Source organism: Falco naumanni, chromosome 5, assembly GCF_017639655.2.
Source record: "Falco naumanni isolate bFalNau1 chromosome 5, bFalNau1.pat, whole genome shotgun sequence".
In the NCBI taxonomy this organism is placed as follows: domain Eukaryota; kingdom Metazoa; phylum Chordata; class Aves; order Falconiformes; family Falconidae; genus Falco; species Falco naumanni.
Window position 1 is genome coordinate 56,687,179 of NC_054058.1, and position 16,766 is coordinate 56,703,944.

Below are 16,766 nucleotides of genomic sequence, written 5' to 3' on the forward strand. Positions count from 1 at the left end.
TTTTTTTTTTTATAAAATATAAAAAGAAAAAAGACAGAATCTGAATTTTCTTCTATTCAAGACTGGTAGGAGTCACATTATAAACTGCTAAAGGAGAAAGGTTGTTCAAACCAGAAATTTTAAATTTTAGAGATATGTTTGATAAGAAGTATTAACCTAAGGCAAAGCCTGGATAGTTTTAAAACAACAACAACAACAACAACAAAAAAGTCAATGCAATGATAAGCATTGTCCAATGTTTATTTTGGAACTTCTGCTTCCCAAGTAAGTGTCAATATATTGGACTTTCTGGAATAAGCCTTTTATCGGAGCAGTCCAATTCATCACTTCCACCTTAATATCTGTGTTGAAATTTTTCATATTTTCTTTGTAACATAATTAACTTGATACACTCACGAACTACAAGCCTGGTCTTACACGCTTTGAAGTCAGTAGGAGTATTATTTCTGCCTTCTGCAGAGCAGGACGAGAAACATGATGGGCTAAACCATTGGGGAGCTCTTACCTCTCAAGGCCTAATGCAAAAGACAAATCAGAAAGTCAGTCTTCACGACTGCACAGCTTTTAGGCTTTACCACAGATACCTGATTTCCCCTATCCCTTTCACAGCATAATGAACATCATCTCCACTCCTTACATGTGCTGCAGGCACCAGGAGCAACCTACTTTTGGAAAACTATCAGGCAAAATAGACTTAAAATCAGTGCAACTTTGTAGTTTTTGGAAAACCGTATCATTTTGAATGCCATCGCTTGAAACTAGGGCTACAGTTTCCATTGAAGAACCTTAGTGGTTCTTGCAGAAACAACCATACAACGGTTTCAAGTCAGTTAGTCAAAGGCACGATTTTCAGTCTGTTTTTCAAAATATTTTGATTCATGTTGCCCTGAGCAAAACAGAAGATGTTTCTCGATTAGAAGATTTGTCCTTTCTCTTTATCAGTCCTAGGGAAGAAAAATGGGCTGAACTTGGGAATATGTAATGCTGTGCCTTAATCCTTCATACTCAAAAAATGCTTACAGTTGGGTTTCATGAGTTAAGTTGCTGAAGATAAACAGACAGTTCTCCTCAAAATTATTTTTTTTCTCCCCTTAAAGGAGGAAAGATGTAGGAATATCTTCTTTTCTAAACCATACATCAGTGAATTCCACATTAAATTATAGCAAATGGTATCTGTGAATTTGGCCAGGGATTTGGAATTTAAAAGTTAAACAGAAAGAGTGATTTCCTGGACTTCAGAAGAAATTTTTTCACTTGCATTGTTGTTTAACACTTTTGCTAGCGATGGTATTCATACAGTTCATCTGATAAGGTCTGCAGCTGCATGTTAACCAAGAAAAAGGTGTTACAAATGGAAATGTGTTAAGAAGCATGAGTAGCTCCAGAAATGTCATCAGCTTTAGCATAGTTTGTGTTTTGTAATTTACTTCACAAATAAAACTTCCTAACAAATTCTTGAAAGGCACAGCATCCTGGTCTGGATCCCCTGAGAGGCTGCATTACTTTCCATCCTAAATATGTTATTTTATGTAACATTGGATTGGGTAGTAGCCTGGCAAAAATACCCTGGGTCCCACGGAACTGCATTGTGTGTTTTCCTTCTTTCCACGGTCATTACCTTCTCTCTGGCAGCATCATTCATAAGCCTGAAATTGACTGTAATGCCTCTGCCAGTCCTGCTTTGCATCAGCAGGCCAGTTCTGCTCCGGGTTACACCAATTTTACAAACATCCATCCAGTACTGATGACGGCTGTGACTGAAAAGGTTATCAGGCATTTGCTGTTGTTCAATTGCAGCCCATACCTTCTTCAAAGCAGCTAATTGTTTAGCTAATTGTGCTTCAAAACACAGACTGACTTAATCCCATGCCTCTGGCTTACCATCAGGATTGCTTCGGTTCTTTTTGTATTGTCTAGGATACACTTCCAGCAGCAAATTGGAAATATCAACCTTCTATTATTCTAGGTCACTTAAGGAGTATATATTCGGGCATTAAATATGTAAATCTCATAACTGAGTAACTCTCCATGCAATGTATTTAAGAGAAGTTTCTTAAACTGTCACCAGTACTTACTCAGCAGGATGTGGAAACTTCTATTCATGCTTTGGGTTCCTTTATCTTCAAAATATGAAGTTTCAGAGGTAGTTTAAATGTTTTATAATTATCTATACAGGAAAAAAAATGCCTGTTCTTGTCACCTAATGTAAGCAAAGGAGAGGAAAAGCCAACGAAATGCAAATTTAGCAGTAGGTGGCTCTGTCAGTTTTTGTTCTGGAAGAGGTTCTCCAGGCTCTGCAATGGAGGTGTCCTTGATGAAGGATGTGAGGCAGGTGCCTTCCCTAACAGCAATAGGTCAAGGACTTCTGGGAATTACAAATAGTCCATGACTTGGAGGTGGTGTGAGAAAAGGAAAATAGGGCAACGGAAATTAGAATTTTGTGAACAACAGAGTTTCTCTTTGGTGACCCAACTGAAAAATTAAACCAAAAAAAATTCATTTTGGGGTCAACCCAAAGCACTTGTCCAACTCAAAACGAAACAGCTCATTTTGCTTTCAAATCTCTTTTCAAACTTTGAAAGAAAATGTACATAGAATTCTAAACCAAAACACTATTTTGAAGTGTAAAGCTGAAATAATTTTATTTAGAAAATGTCAGAACAAAACATTTCAGCATGATTTTCCTTGTTTGAGCTATAACTATTGACTGAATTGAAAATCAGCTTGCCTGACAGGAACTACATCTTTATTTTCTTTTGGTCAGTAATTGTTTGTCCCAGACATTTCCCCTGGCTGTAAGGGAAATCTCCTCCGACTTCTACTTCCTTTGTCTGTTCACAATTGACCATCACCTGCCATCCTTCACACACCCACAAGTCACATGTGCCCTGCAAGAAAACCTATGGTGGAAATTCTGCAAAATTTGCTGTGGTATTTCCAGGGCTCCAGCTCATGAAGTTCCCATGATAGAGTCTTCTAGCTAGTGGTTTTCAGGGTTGGAGAAGTTAATAAATAGTTGACATGTTTACACTTTTGCAGACAAATGAGTTTTCATCTGGGTTTAGCCCCAGTGTGGAAAGCTTGAGAGATAGATTTGACATTTCTGAGTAGGACAGCTCAACAAGGACAAGGTGGACGAGCCCTAAAGGAAGTAGAAGAAGGAAATAAGTTAATTATCCATTTGTGAAAGATGAGCTCAACGATGGACAGCATGTGTGGTTCACAGTCTAGACTCTTTATAATCAAGGAAGAAAACATGTACTTTTACAGCAAAGTCTCGTTATTCCGTCCAAATCTTTATAAACCTCTAATGCAGATGAGATGAATGACACCTGGATAATTCCTATTTCCCTCCACTGACTGTAAAGGGAACCGGGTGTTGCCCTGGGATAGGCAGTGTCTGTCAAAGGTCAGTGAGATGAACTCCCCGTTTGGTGCTTACCTTCCTCCTTTGCTGTCAGCTGTCACAATGATAAGACAAATTATCAAATGATAAGAGAAATGATGTTGGCTAACAGCTCTTGACAACATCATCCCTATGAATGCTGTCTGTCACTGTTGGGTCATTTCTGCCTGGACTGTGAACAGGTATGTAATTCATATGTTGTGAGATGCAAATGAAAGTGTGAAGTAAACTATGTTGATTGCATCTAGTGTGACAGGTAACATCTAGTGTGACCCAGATGGATCATACACCAGTCTACTATGTGAGTTCCCACAAGGAAGTGTTATAACTTCAATTCACAGAAAGCTTGTTCACATTAGGTATGGGTGGATGCTTTTGTCTCAAAAACTGTCTGGTTCAGGAACGAGACAGGATAGTTTAATTTCACTTCAATGCCATCTAACTTCAATATCTGATGTAAGACATGTTGAGACTATTTTTGGTCTAACTAATTTCTCTTTCAATTTAATTTATGAAGATGCCAAGGCAGGTCAAGGTAGATTTCCTGCCAACATTTTTCTCATATTACAGTATCTATTCACGGGGTGACTTCTAGATAACCTTTTAGCAAGAATTTTTGCATTTGTATGTTCCAGATACTCTGTGTTTACAAAATTCACTCTCCTCACCTGCAGTGTCACCCTGAGTCCTTTATTTGAGGATGTTTGCAGTGCTTTTTCAGATGCGGACAGGATGCCTGTTGCCCTGAGAAATAAATGGTAAAGCCTTGCTGAAGAAGTTTTCACCAGTTGCTGAGAATCTGCTATTACATATTTCCTCTGGCTTTCTCACTATTTGTATGCTTTTCATCTCTTTAACCTTCCTTGGTCCAGCCACCAGTGTCCCTGGCTGCACTAGAGGAACTCCTTTGCCTTTGCCCAGGGGACATTGTTGAAGGACTGGTAATGATGGAATAAACTGTTCTTCAGTGATTTTTTCCTCTGTCTGGGAACTTGTGTCAAGAGTAGGCACCAAGCACTTCTTTTCTGAAGCGCTCTCAAATCCCTGATGCTGCAGAGCACCACACCGTTTGTCCTCAGCATGCCTATGGGGCAGCAAGAAGGCAGCACTCTGAGTTTTCAGTAGCAGCTGCTGCCTGACTGTCTCCATCTCATCTAACCCAGGGGGGACTTTTCACCAGCAGCTGTTCAAGATGGGATCTTGTCTATGGGCACACTGAGGCAGAATCAACGAACCAAACCAACGACTCTCAGGAGTGATGTTATTTTTCCCACCACCCCGCACAAGAAAAGTTGACCCACATGTTCCCTGCTAAGCCCTGGCCTGTGACAAGTTGAAATTGCAGCCTTATTGTGAAGAAGCATGTCCCAGACCGAGCTTGCAGCCTTTCTGGATATAGAAATACCAGAATACATAAGAATACAGCCACTGGCCCAGTAGCCCCACAGGCACAGTATGTAAATGATGCATATCGTGTGGCTGACATATATAGATGACCCTTTGCATTTGAGTAAAAGAGAAAAGCTCTGTAAATGGCAACATTTGAGGACCAAAATATTTATTATAATAACTTAAAGAGTAAGCATTTATAAAACAATCCATCTGCATATAAATATCACACAGCGTTTTCTTTCTAATTTCATAGTTCATTTAAAAGCCTCTGATACAGCTTCATAAATATATTTCCTTGGATATTTTTCAATCAACTCTATAAATAAAATTACTGTATAATTATTACCTTAAAATAAGTTACCATATAAATATGAATGACAAAAATTCTCTCTGAATTAGTCTGAAATACCAGCTTTTCAGGTAAAGGTCAGAAGGGGGCAACATAGGCAAGAGAGATTTTCACGTAAAAGGCTCCAAACACCCTGGCTCAGTACCGCTGCCTACCTGGAGCAAAGCTGGCTCCTAGGTGTCAAAGCTCAGCATATAAAATACAGAAACAATTGCCTTATGCCTATGGAGGTGAGGAGGACAGGAGCATGCCTTTGAAAATAACTAACGTCCCCTGTTGAAATGGAGCTGCAAACACTGTCCTGGAGTTTTCGTTCTCAAAGGCAGCAGCAGTATGTGTCCTGCCTGGGACCACTTAATTTGCTACTTCTGGCACAAGTGAAAAATATACTGCATCTGGGGGGGGGGGGGGGGGCGTCTGCAATAGGACATCAGTTCAGGTCACAGCAAGAGTTTCTTAGAGACGTGTCTTCAAACTGGATCTGAAATTCTTTCAGTTTTTCATCTTTTTCCCTCCCTTCTTTGGGGCATCAGTACAGGCATTCTCTATGTAGTCAAACAGTAAATCCAGTTCTCCAATGGCTTTAGTCTTTCCATTCTCTCCCAACTAGAAAAGAGCAGAATGTAAGTTGTAGCACTTTGTTATTTTTCAGAAAATTGAAACCAGGTCTGTCAAAACCCTTGAAATTAGAACTCACTCTCATTCTTTCAAGTACTTCTGTTTGAGTCATTATACCCTAAGATACAAACTAGCTCGTTCAGCTCTAGTTTAGCATATACAGCTACCTGCAATCTGACTTCTGCAGGTTTAAATTTCCATAAGGTGTGCAGAGAGTTAACAGAAGTAAAGGGGTGCTGAAAGTGGAAACATCACTAATCCCCTATTTAATACCCCTGCAGGCTTCACTTCCTAAGTAACTTCCAGAGTTTGTTTCATAATTAGGTCAGCCTTAATCCAACTAAATGACTGGCGTTAGGAACTGTTCTTTTTAAATGTTGGGGGGAAATGTACCTGTTTCATTTTGCTCTTCATTTCTTCCAAGTTCTTTTCTATGTGCTCTCTGTGTCCTGAGAATTCCTAAAAAACGAGAACATTCAGACGTTACGTTGGCAACTGTATGCAACGATGTGCTTTTTTTTTCCTTTTTCACACCTTTCTATCAGTCTCGAGTCCCATATCTTTGATCTGAGGTTTCCTTTCATATCACTGCCTTTTGCTGCTGTTTGCAGCATTTTGAGATTCAGGAGCAGTGTCAAGAGCCACAACTCAGAGGGAAAGAACCACAACACTACTCACACATTTGCTCAGCTCCGAGGTCAGGGATGCTAAGAACTGTGCCACCTCCTCAGTGTGTGGGTACTGGTCCTTGGCCTCAGTGAGGAGGACATCTTTCAGTACAATCTCCGTAATCGTCTTCATCATATAGCAGCGGTTGGTTTCCTATGTATGCAAATTATGTTAAATATGTTAAATCGTGGCAAGAGATCAACAAGTGCTACAGAAGGACGCACAGAGCAGCCTCCCAGTGTAAGGCTTACCTTGATGTTAGCATAGAGTTGCTGCCCAATGAGCCTGTTGTCGGTGTCCTGGTCCGAGACCCTAGCCTGAGAGGAAAAAAAGGAAATGTCAGGTGGGGGTAGGAACCTTACCTAAAAGTTAATAATAAACCCTAAGTTTTTCATCAGTAATAGTGCAGGTGAAATGAGGGAACGGACACCACAGATAGCCTGCTACAGGTGGATAAGCTTGGACATTGTTCCTGTTTCTCCCCTTAACTGGGTGAGACTCAAAGTTAGTATCACTGGAAAATAAACAAGACAAGCAGTCTGAATTCCTGTGCCCCTCTTAAACATCATATGTCACAGTGGTTATGATGACTCAACCAGATGCCGCAGGTGGCCGACCTCACGCCAGCCCGCAGCACTGCTGGGAGGTGCTGCAGCACTCCATGGAGCCCACCAGCGGCAACACACCCACGGTGAGAGCAGCCAAGGAACCTGCACAAACGGAGCACCGTAAGATGCCAGAGGAGCTGCCTGGCCACAGCTGGAATCATGGACAGGCCCAGCTCCAAATGGACAGGCAAACACAGAAATTTAACCTCATGTTTCACAATTGCCCCAGTCTAGTAGCAGCCACCTGGGAGAAGGAACTGTGCTGTGCCAGGGGCTGCCTTTCCCCAGGGGAGCAGCAGGATAAGAGGCAGCATCTTCCCCCAGCTACGCAACCCAAAAGCAACAGACACACTCCGCATACCCGAGCTCTTCCTTACTTATGGAGAAATGCATGAGAAAGAGAGAGGAATGCCGAAGGTGAGAAGCCGGAGTACTGGCAAAGGAGGAGGTCCTCAGATCCCACCATGAAGGACACACAGGTTACTGTACCATTTTAGCCAAGGTGTAGGTGCGATTCCTGATGTAGGGCTGCTGGAAGTTGATCTTCCTGAGCCTGCAGGCATGATGGGCAGTAGAAGCCACCCCTGCCCTTTTTGGAGGCAGTGGGCTGGTGAGAAGAAGAGGAAGACAGCAACAGCAGCAGAAGACAACCCATCCTGAGAAGCTCTTGGTCAAGGTCTGCATGGATGCCATGGCCCCCAACCCAAAATCGTCCGTCCCAGCAGGTTGCAGGTACAGCACTCAGCACTGGTGAGAGAGAGCAGCGTTAGCATCAGAGGGAGTGGGCAAGGCACAGCGAGAAAGGCACAAAGGCTGCACACCTTACCTTTGCTGTGATTCTTGATGTGCTCTGCAGGAGGTGAGATGCACCTTATATAGGGCCACCAACATCTTTCTCAGCTTTTTTTCTTTTTCGGGTACTGGTGGTAAAATAAAAATGACATCAGCAAGTCTCTTACTTTCCAGTATCCTCTTCTGAGAACTACTTAACCACTACAAAACCCACAACTACAACTTCAAGGCCATTATAATCTTTAGTTTCTTATAAAATAAACCAGATTTTAATACGAGGCAAAAGCAGGGGCTTTTACTGGGGCAGGAATCCTGAATTCTTTTTGCATAAAAATATTCAAGAAGTTTATGGGTTTGTGCCTCCTGTCCTGATTGTAACACACTAATTGGATTGGCAATTTGATGGCAGATAATACTACTTACATAAATTTTTGTTCATTTTCTGTGGTAGTAGACTGGTGCACTGCTGCTGCTGACTGGTATGCACAAGTGGTCAGAGACTGCACCAGACTTGAAGCACTGACAGCCTATGGTTCCTGCGATGCAAATACCCTTTCCTACACAATGGCTCACTGGAGTCACTGCCCACCTGCCCATCACTGCCCTTTCTGAGAGATCAGAAAGTGTGTAGGACCAACACTGCATTTATCACATCCCTGATCTCCAAATTCCCATTTTCCAAAAAATTATCCATATTCCAGGCTGTAACCAGGTGTAATGACCAGAGCTGTGGTCATGCACTTACATACCCAAGGGATTTCCGTCTTGTCAACCCTGTTCTACTAACATAAAGGCAGTGCTGCACCTTCAGTCTGCAATATTATGCAGGGTGCTAAAGGGAAGCTGTGCTCTCTTCAAAGAGTCATTTGCAGCCCAGCTGTCGACAGTAATACGTGAGGACACAAAACCAGTAGAAATGCAAACTCCTGGCTGTCTGACACCCACAAGGCACACAGGTGACAAATGTGAGAAATCAGACCTGGAAAACCAAGCCTCCAGCTCTGCCTCTGAGAGTGAACAGGGGCATCCCTGGGGCTGGGCTTCACCCCTTCTCATTGAGGTTCTTGGTGCAAGAGCCAAGATCAGCCTTACCCCTTTCAGTCAGCTGAAACGCCCAGCTCTTGTGCTTACACCTGAAAGGAAGCAGTTAAAGGCACCAGCTTTACACTTTAGCCTCCTCTGATGCATCCGCAGCACAGATTCATCTCTTCATGCCTCAGTCCTGCCTCAGTTGCCCTCAGATATCTGCTCCACCAGGTCTGCACAGCTCTGTGCCCTTGAAGCTGCACCCCCTTGTCCTGGAGCCATCATCAACATGTCCCTTTCCACGTCCCTCTCAGGTACCCGCTCCCATGCCCATTCTCCAACAGCACCCTGACTGCAACAGACAGCAGAAAGCAAGTCTGGGCTCAGGACGTCAGCAACCTAGTTCACACCCCAAATGTACCACAAAGCTATTCAAGAACATGTTTATAAACCCTTTTCCACAAATTTTTCATTTGCCGGGCTAATAGGGCCAGTGGGGAGCAGGATAATGAGAAGATGGGAGGCTGATTTATACTTAGCCAAAAGACAGACACTGAAGACCAAACCGAGAGAAATTCAGAGAGGCTGTTTCAAAGGATTGGCCTCCCCCAAAGTGCCTTTCTGTGAACTCCTCTCTAGGTGCTAAACACAGTCTGATAACCAAAGTTTGCTTCTAACTGAGGTTTCTTGCACTTCACCACCAGCTCATCCAGCAGAAGTCAAGTCCCAAACCCAGAACAAAAAGCTGTGAATAGGCATCCAGACCCTACCTGGTCCAGATCCCCCGTCTTTCTGCCCTTCTGGCAGATCCCACCTCTCCACCCCTTTGGTCACTTACTCTTGTCAGACATGGATCCAGCTTGCCTGACCTCTTCTTGCGGCTCCAGTCCCACGGAAAGGGTTCATGACCAGGGTAAGTGCTATGCCACTCTCACCTGTTCAAACCGCTGCGAAGAGCCCCCCTGCTCCCAAGCTGCACAGACCGCCTGATGGACATTTATGCAACATCAGGCAGAGGAATGAGGAATTAGATGTTGAATCTCTCTTTTGCCCTCTTTTATGCAGTCATCACAGCATCCCTTCTGTCTGCCTTCTCTAGTATTGGAAACCATACACTGGGAAATACCTATTTTCAAAGAAAACATTGTTAGACTTGATAAGGCTCTCTTTCCCCCATCTATACTGTTAGCCACCTCTCTCAGTCACTTTTTGGCTGTGCCATGATGTCCTCCTTCTAAGGCTTTAAAAAAGCTTTGTTCAATCGTTCCGTTTACTCCCTGCCTCTAGTATTCACCTTCATTTTCCAAACACTGAAATGCTGAAATGCATATTGTAAGTTCATTAAGTTGTATTTCACAAAATCCTTTTTGATTACATTCCTAAAGCCTTCGCATTACTTAACCTTTTGTTCGCAGTTGTGAGTTGTAACATTTTACATATTACGAGTTGTAACTCATATTCCATCCCTCTAACTTGCCGTGAGTATGGTCCAGGCCAAAAATGAACATTTAAAATCTTTCTGGAAACTAATTTTAGCAGATTGTGTGGTTCCCGTGCTCACCAGTCTACTCCTGCCCTCTTCCCAACCACCTTCCACCAGATGACTGCTGGTCCTGAATGTACCACTGAGTAAGTGGCATCACAGCCGTAGCTGCATTATTTCCCATAGCGTGTCAAGAGAATTTCTTTGGAGGTGGAGATACGCCTCCCATTCCCAGGGTCTTCTATTTCGGTTACAAGATTGCACTGAACAAGGATGTGACCAGCTATCACTGTTAGCACTTCTTTTGACCAGCTCACCACGCCCTGGATGGGAGATACACATCCAGCATTGCATCCTATAGAAAGATGGGACTAAAAACCTGTGCTACCGCTTCCCACTCCAGTTCCCAGCTGAAGTCTAGAGAGGGAGGTAGGAATCCCGAGGTTTTCTGCTACAGTTGAAGATGAAATTCTTTCTTCTTTGAGATGAAGATACTATAAACTTCTGAAAAACAAGCACTGAAGGTGAACCTCGGGGAAGTGCTTACTTAGACACCTCTCCTCAGACAGGCTGCTCTGAACTGTAGAGTTGGCAGAAGAGATCAGTGTTAAGAAAGCTGCATTAAATTTAAAATGTGGTACCCTGGCTGAAACCATCACCGGTGGTCTTACTCTAGGGAGAAAGAATAAAGTAGAAAAAGCATGTCTGAAGAACATGTCCTGAAAAAGCAGCCTTTCTCACTATTACTTTCCCATGTTAACATCTAGCACGTGCTACGGGAACTGGTAATTTTGTAATTTTGTAATTTCTCTTTGAGCCTGAACTACTGATGTCTTACGATACATGATAGTACCAAACTTTTCTTTACAAAACAATATTCTCTTGAAAACAAACAAACAAAAATGAACCCCCAAAAAGACCTCTCCAAGCTCAGGTAGCGGGGGGATGGGTGGGGGGTGGGAGTGGTAGAAGACTGAGGTAAAAAAGTTTTCCCTTTTTAATTTTATGGCTTTTTCTAGGTTTAATGTTATTTTTAATGTTTAAGGCTAGTAGCAGTACTTAAAATACTAAAATCTTACAAGAAAACATACCTGCTATGCTTTAATTTTAATTAAAAACTACCAAAGACCTCTGACCTTCTATAAAGTATCCTCTGCATTGTTTTTTAAGTATAATTAATTTTGAAATTGTTCACAGATCGTATTTTCTTTCCGATGCTGTCCCACGAGTTAAACGTCTATCATATCACTGACCTTGCCGACAAACTTTTACAGTGTAATTACACGGGGTTTCCCTAATTCATTAAGAAACCATAGTGGTTGAATATTCTCGACAATGACTTTTGACCCATATTGAAGGCAGAGGATTTTTTGAGGAGGACTGGAACTCTACATCACATCTGCCTCAAAAGCCACAGACACTTCCTTCTTACTTTGAATGAGGCCACAGGTGAATAACCAATACTGTATTTTGATGTTCAGCTGTTCCGTACCAGCAGCAGCGTGCTGGCACACAGGAATTTTCTTTAGTACATTTACGATCAGCTTGGATTATATTGCATTACTAGAAATATCCGCAGGAGCGGACACCAGGCTAGAAGCATTGTCAAGAGTAGGCATATCGAAAAGTGAGCTTGTGTATTGTCTTGGATCTTTTACCTGCCAATTAAATTCTCCTCCCTTAAACATCTGTATGAATGGACCACAGGTCACATAATGCTTAAAACATGCAATCCATATGGAAACGACCTTAACTTTCAGGTCACTCTCATCCCCATTTTGCTTCAGCTCATTTGTGAGCTAGTCCATTGCGTTTTACCTCAGTTCTTCTCTGCTTTTGCCTAGGCTTTCAAGCCTAAAAAGATGAAAGCAGACTTTAAAAATGTTTCAGTTCAGCTCAAGCTCCAGAGTCAGCTTTCTGCCCAGCAATGAAAATGCTAGCAAAGGAAATTGATTATTTACAAAACTGGAACATAAGCTTTTCTGTAATTCAGCCATTCATTATGGAAACATTCTAGTACACAGGTAAGTGTCTTCTGGGCACGATCATTAGGAATGGCAGAAGGGATTAATTTTCTATGGAGGAAATTATATCAACACAGAGATTGGGAGAGGACATACAGCATTTGACCATTACATTTTTGCTTTTTTTCATGATAGGTTTAATGCTGTGTAAGACACCGTGAATCTTTTAGCAGAAGGAGGAGAAGTATTAAAATTGCTTAGCCTGGGAGTATTAGTTGACTTTGGAAAAGACTCTTGCGTCAGATCTGAGTACAGACACTGCTGACTCAAGGCTTTTTGCAGAAGATGTGCAGTTCACCTACCTTCCCTGACAGTAACACTTTTGTTACACAGTGAGTAACACATTTCCTCTGACAGTAACACTTTTGCTTGTATGTCTGGTACTTCAACAAACATCTTTGTCTCTGACCTTCACTTGGTTCTGTTACATAATTTCTGGGTCTCCTAAGTATAAGATGATATATATATAATAAACATCACAAACCTGTCATAAAAAATTATCTGTCATAAAAGATCATAAAAAAATCTAAGTGGAAGGGAACTAATAGTTCATTGTGGTCTCAATTTTAAATTACATGCTGGGACAAAAAAAATCCTTGGTTTCAATAACTTTATTCTCACCTCAGAAACATTCACGTAGTGAAGATCCAAGAGGAAGCCACCCAGAGACATGCTGAGATCGTACTATACAAATGCTGCAGTTATGACTGCTACCCCAGGACCACTGATTTCGTAACTTCCATTGCAGTGCCAGGAGGATTCAGTGATCAATATGAAAACAAACAAAAAAACCCCACCCAAAAACCAGTGCCAATGCAAGTGCAATAGATGTCAGTCTAGTGGTCCTGCCTCTGCAGACAACTGCTGCCAACATCAGTAAAGCACAAACAAAAGTTTTAATAAGACGTTGATAGGAGCCATTACACAGACAGGATAAAAGAGAATTCTTGCTGCACGCAGCCTCATGCCACCAAAGGCACCGCTATTAACCCTTCCAACAGATGGCTCATTTTTAAAATTCAGAGTGTAAAATCACACACATACTACGGGACTCTGTCACTTTATCTAGTGACCTACATATATCCAACCATGTCTTGCAACTAGTCAGGTCAGGCGAACCAAAACTTCTGTGCTTCCTGTTAATGTGGTGTGGTTGCACAGCAGTGACTCAGTGACATGGCAAAGTGGAATTACTGACATAGCGTATCTCAAAGAAAACCACTTTAACTGGGAACGGAATTTTGCAAGCCGGCTTATAATCCAAAATTCAGTGACAGTTACTCAGGTTAAGAAATAGCCCCAGTATTATGCACCTTGATTTACCAGGTACTACCAGTTTCATCATGTAATAAATCAATACCAACTTGAGTAATTAAACAAAGCCATTTTGCAGGGAAGCAATTATTTAAGGTGAAGTACTTGTGTCCAGACACTGCCCATACATCAGCACTTCCACTGAGGCTCTGAGCTCAGCATCATCTCCTGAAGGTAGAGCCCCTGGCCGCTCAGTTATTCTGTGTAACAAGGCTGCCAGCGAAAGAGGTGACAGTTCCCATGTTGTTAACAGCAGTCTTCTAGCCAGTATCCATCCCTAGGAAGTCAACAGCCCTTCCCCTGCCCAAGGTTATGCTACTGCCCATCTCCCAGGAGAGCCTCTCAGTCAGCAAGTTTCCTGTCGGAGTGGGACTGTTGTCAAAAATATGAGATTTATGGGGCCAAAAGGAGACCCAAAAAAAATGGCTACAGTCCAGCAATCAAGATGATGTTTTCCTGTGTTATCTGTTTTTAGCCACATGTCACGTCAGCTAAAATATGTAAACAGGCTGGAGCCAGCTTCCCACTGGATACATGAAGAGCGTTTTCCTCACGAGAGCACTGTTCTGGGAATTCAGGGAACCACTCAAGACGGGGGGCACCGAGCCTTGGCAGGTTTCCCCAGCCCCACAAGAGACCTCAGGATGAGAGCTGGCCACCCAGCTCTCCAGAACAGAGTGCATCTGCAGATGCCTGTATCTATCTGTTACACTAACCCAGCAACCTGAAAGGGACTTAGGAACGAAGAAATCCAGAAGTACAGGCTTTCTGCGTCCTGTCAGCCATTCCTATTCTACTTTGTCTTGAAGAAAGTGCTTTGGAGACACCCCAGCGCATGACAGTATTAAACAAACTCACCTTGAAACAAAAACTATTTTATATATACATATCTATATACATACACACACACGTGTGCATATAAAATATGTGTGTATATCAGATATAAATAGAGTTTAAATGAAAGGCCTGCTCAAAAACTGCACAGGTCACTGCCTTAGTTACCTCAGTAAAAGTAAACTGGCATAAATGTGCATCAGTCACATTTACAAAGTTGATGCATGATTACCAGAAGACTTTATCAAGACCTTTGAAGAAAGTGGGGAGTGAGCAGCTTTAGTTGACCTTCTCTTCTCCACTAAAGAACTGCCTGCACTACGGAGGATTTGCTGCCACAACCGTACCACCAAACTCCCCTGCAAAGAGCAAGCTCATACCAGCAAATGAGCGGGTTTGCTCTTAGACTTTTATTCCAGCCCCATGAATGGAATAAACTGACCCAGCAAAAGATGTGTGAGCTGTAAACATCATCAGGCCTTGCTTGCCTACCCAAAAGGACCACCATCCTCCAGATGAATCTTGTGCAGGTCTCAGTCCTCCACCCTAACAAGACACTGCAGGACCACTGAGTGCCGTCGTTCAGTTTCTCAGGACTCTTCCCACACGCAGCACATTTGGCATGCCAAGTTCAGATCTGCTAGTCAGGACCCAGTTGCTCCGCTGGCTTCTCTAGTACACAGCCTGCGAAGCAGACACCTAACAAAGCCAGCTGACATAGGACACAGATGAACTGTAGCAAGTGTCAGACTATTTAGGAAGCTCATTCCCTTTTTTAACATGGAACTCCAGATGTCCTTCTTCAACACAATATTAAACTAGATCGAAAAGCAAAACAAAACTTGGATTTCTATGAAACTGGAGATTTCTGGTTAGCTACCATCCAGTACTCTCTCTCCAGCTTTTGTGGTCAGCGTGATCACTCCCAAGTAACACTTTCCCACCAGGTCCCAATGCAGAGCAAAGCCAAAGAACTGACTGGGCCCCCAAGAGTTAACCACAGCTCCACCTTCCTCTCCGCTCTTCCCGAGGCTCCTGTCTGCAAAGGTTTGAATAACTGCCGAAAGCAGGACGTAAATTTAGGTGTCATCACATGAAAATTACTTGCTTTCTTTATCACATACTTGTGTGCATCTGGGTAATGGAACAATTTCGCTTCAGGCTATGCTAAAATTTGGTCAACGAGGACACAGCAGAACTCCCACTTGCATCAGATGGTGATGGGGGTCTTTGCTGACAAATTTTACCGGACGGTAAGAACTGCTCTGATATCAGAACATTAGGTGCCAGCTCAGCCTTGCAGGAGCAGGCAGATGTGATGAAGCAATCTGGCATTATGCAAATAAGCACAGACTAAATTGTTCACAGCAGCTGTGCTTCCTGCCCCGTCTTCAAGTACTACGAATTTACTTGTCAAGTATCATAGCTAGTATTTAGAAATCCCTTTTTCCTCCACTGCTATCTGCCAGAAAATGATGACACCAAGTGTCAAGAGAAGGAAGACATCTTGGTACCCGGAATCAAAGAATTTGTGAGTGAAGAAGAAAGCTGTGGCTGGCAGGTAACTCTGCTTCTTTTCACCTTCCTGCAACATAAAGTAGGTTTCAGGCTGTGGTCCGTAGGTCCAGGAGGAACTCAGGCTACCTGCAAGGCATCGGTGAAGGCAAACCTATTTTCAGGAGGTTGTTACTCAGTATGTAGGGATCTGTTTGAGTAACGTAGAAGACATATGGATCTATTAACTGAAAAAAAGATGAAAAAACCCTATACAACAACATACCCATAGTGACTTAAGTACCACTGGAAGAGCACTGGGTGGCCTTAGGACTTAACCCAGACTGTAAGTCCAAAAAACATGCCTTGTTGCCTACACCTTCCTTAAATGCAGTCCAGCTCTGATAGCTACACAAACTTGACTGCTTGCATTTGTAAGGTTAACAACATTGACATACTTCACATTATGTTTCAGAACTCACCTTAGTAAGGCATTAAAATTTGAAAGCAAATTTATTGCAAAACTAATGCATTTTAGCAGGATTTTTTTAATTGGATGGGATTATCCACGACCCCCAGTATTCTCCCAAACTTCCCTGCAGACCCAGAAAGCCCCAACCAATTCCTCTCAAACCGTTCAATCCGGAGTTTCAGGGGCAATTTCAGCATTTTAAGTAGAGAAAACCGATGTATTTGTGAAAGGCACTGGAAATTGAGACTCTCAAATGAAAACCCAGAGCCATAAAAGGATGCAAGT

The 16,766-nt window shown here is 42.6% G+C and overlaps 1 protein-coding gene across 1 annotated transcript; it reads right to left on the reverse strand.

The window, feature by feature from the left end:
* Positions 1-5,015: 5,015 nt before the first annotated feature.
* Positions 5,016-11,331, reverse strand: IL22 (interleukin 22). The gene is made up of 6 exons (XM_040596943.1): positions 7,869-11,331; positions 7,532-7,789; positions 6,686-6,751; positions 6,444-6,587; positions 6,159-6,224; positions 5,016-5,753 (listed from the first exon to the last, which is right to left on the reverse strand). The coding sequence occupies exons 2-6, from the start codon at positions 7,733-7,735 to the stop codon at positions 5,640-5,642; spliced, it is 594 nt and encodes a 197-aa protein (XP_040452877.1). The 5' UTR covers positions 7,736-7,789; positions 7,869-11,331; the 3' UTR covers positions 5,016-5,639.
* Positions 11,332-16,766: the final 5,435 nt, after the last annotated feature.

Excerpts from the sequence above, each read along its gene's own strand:
- IL22 (XM_040596943.1), bottom strand. The coding sequence starts at position 7,735 with ATGGCATCCATGCAGACCTTGACCAAGAGCTTCTCAGGATGGGTTGTC. Across the intron at positions 6,225-6,443 it reads CCTCGGAGCTGAGCAAATGT|GAATTCTCAGGACACAGAGA; the intron begins GTGAGTAGTGTT and ends CTCGTTTTTTAG. Across the intron at positions 5,754-6,158 it reads TGAAGAGCAAAATGAAACAG|TTGGGAGAGAATGGAAAGAC; the intron begins GTACATTTCCCC and ends GCTCTTTTCTAG.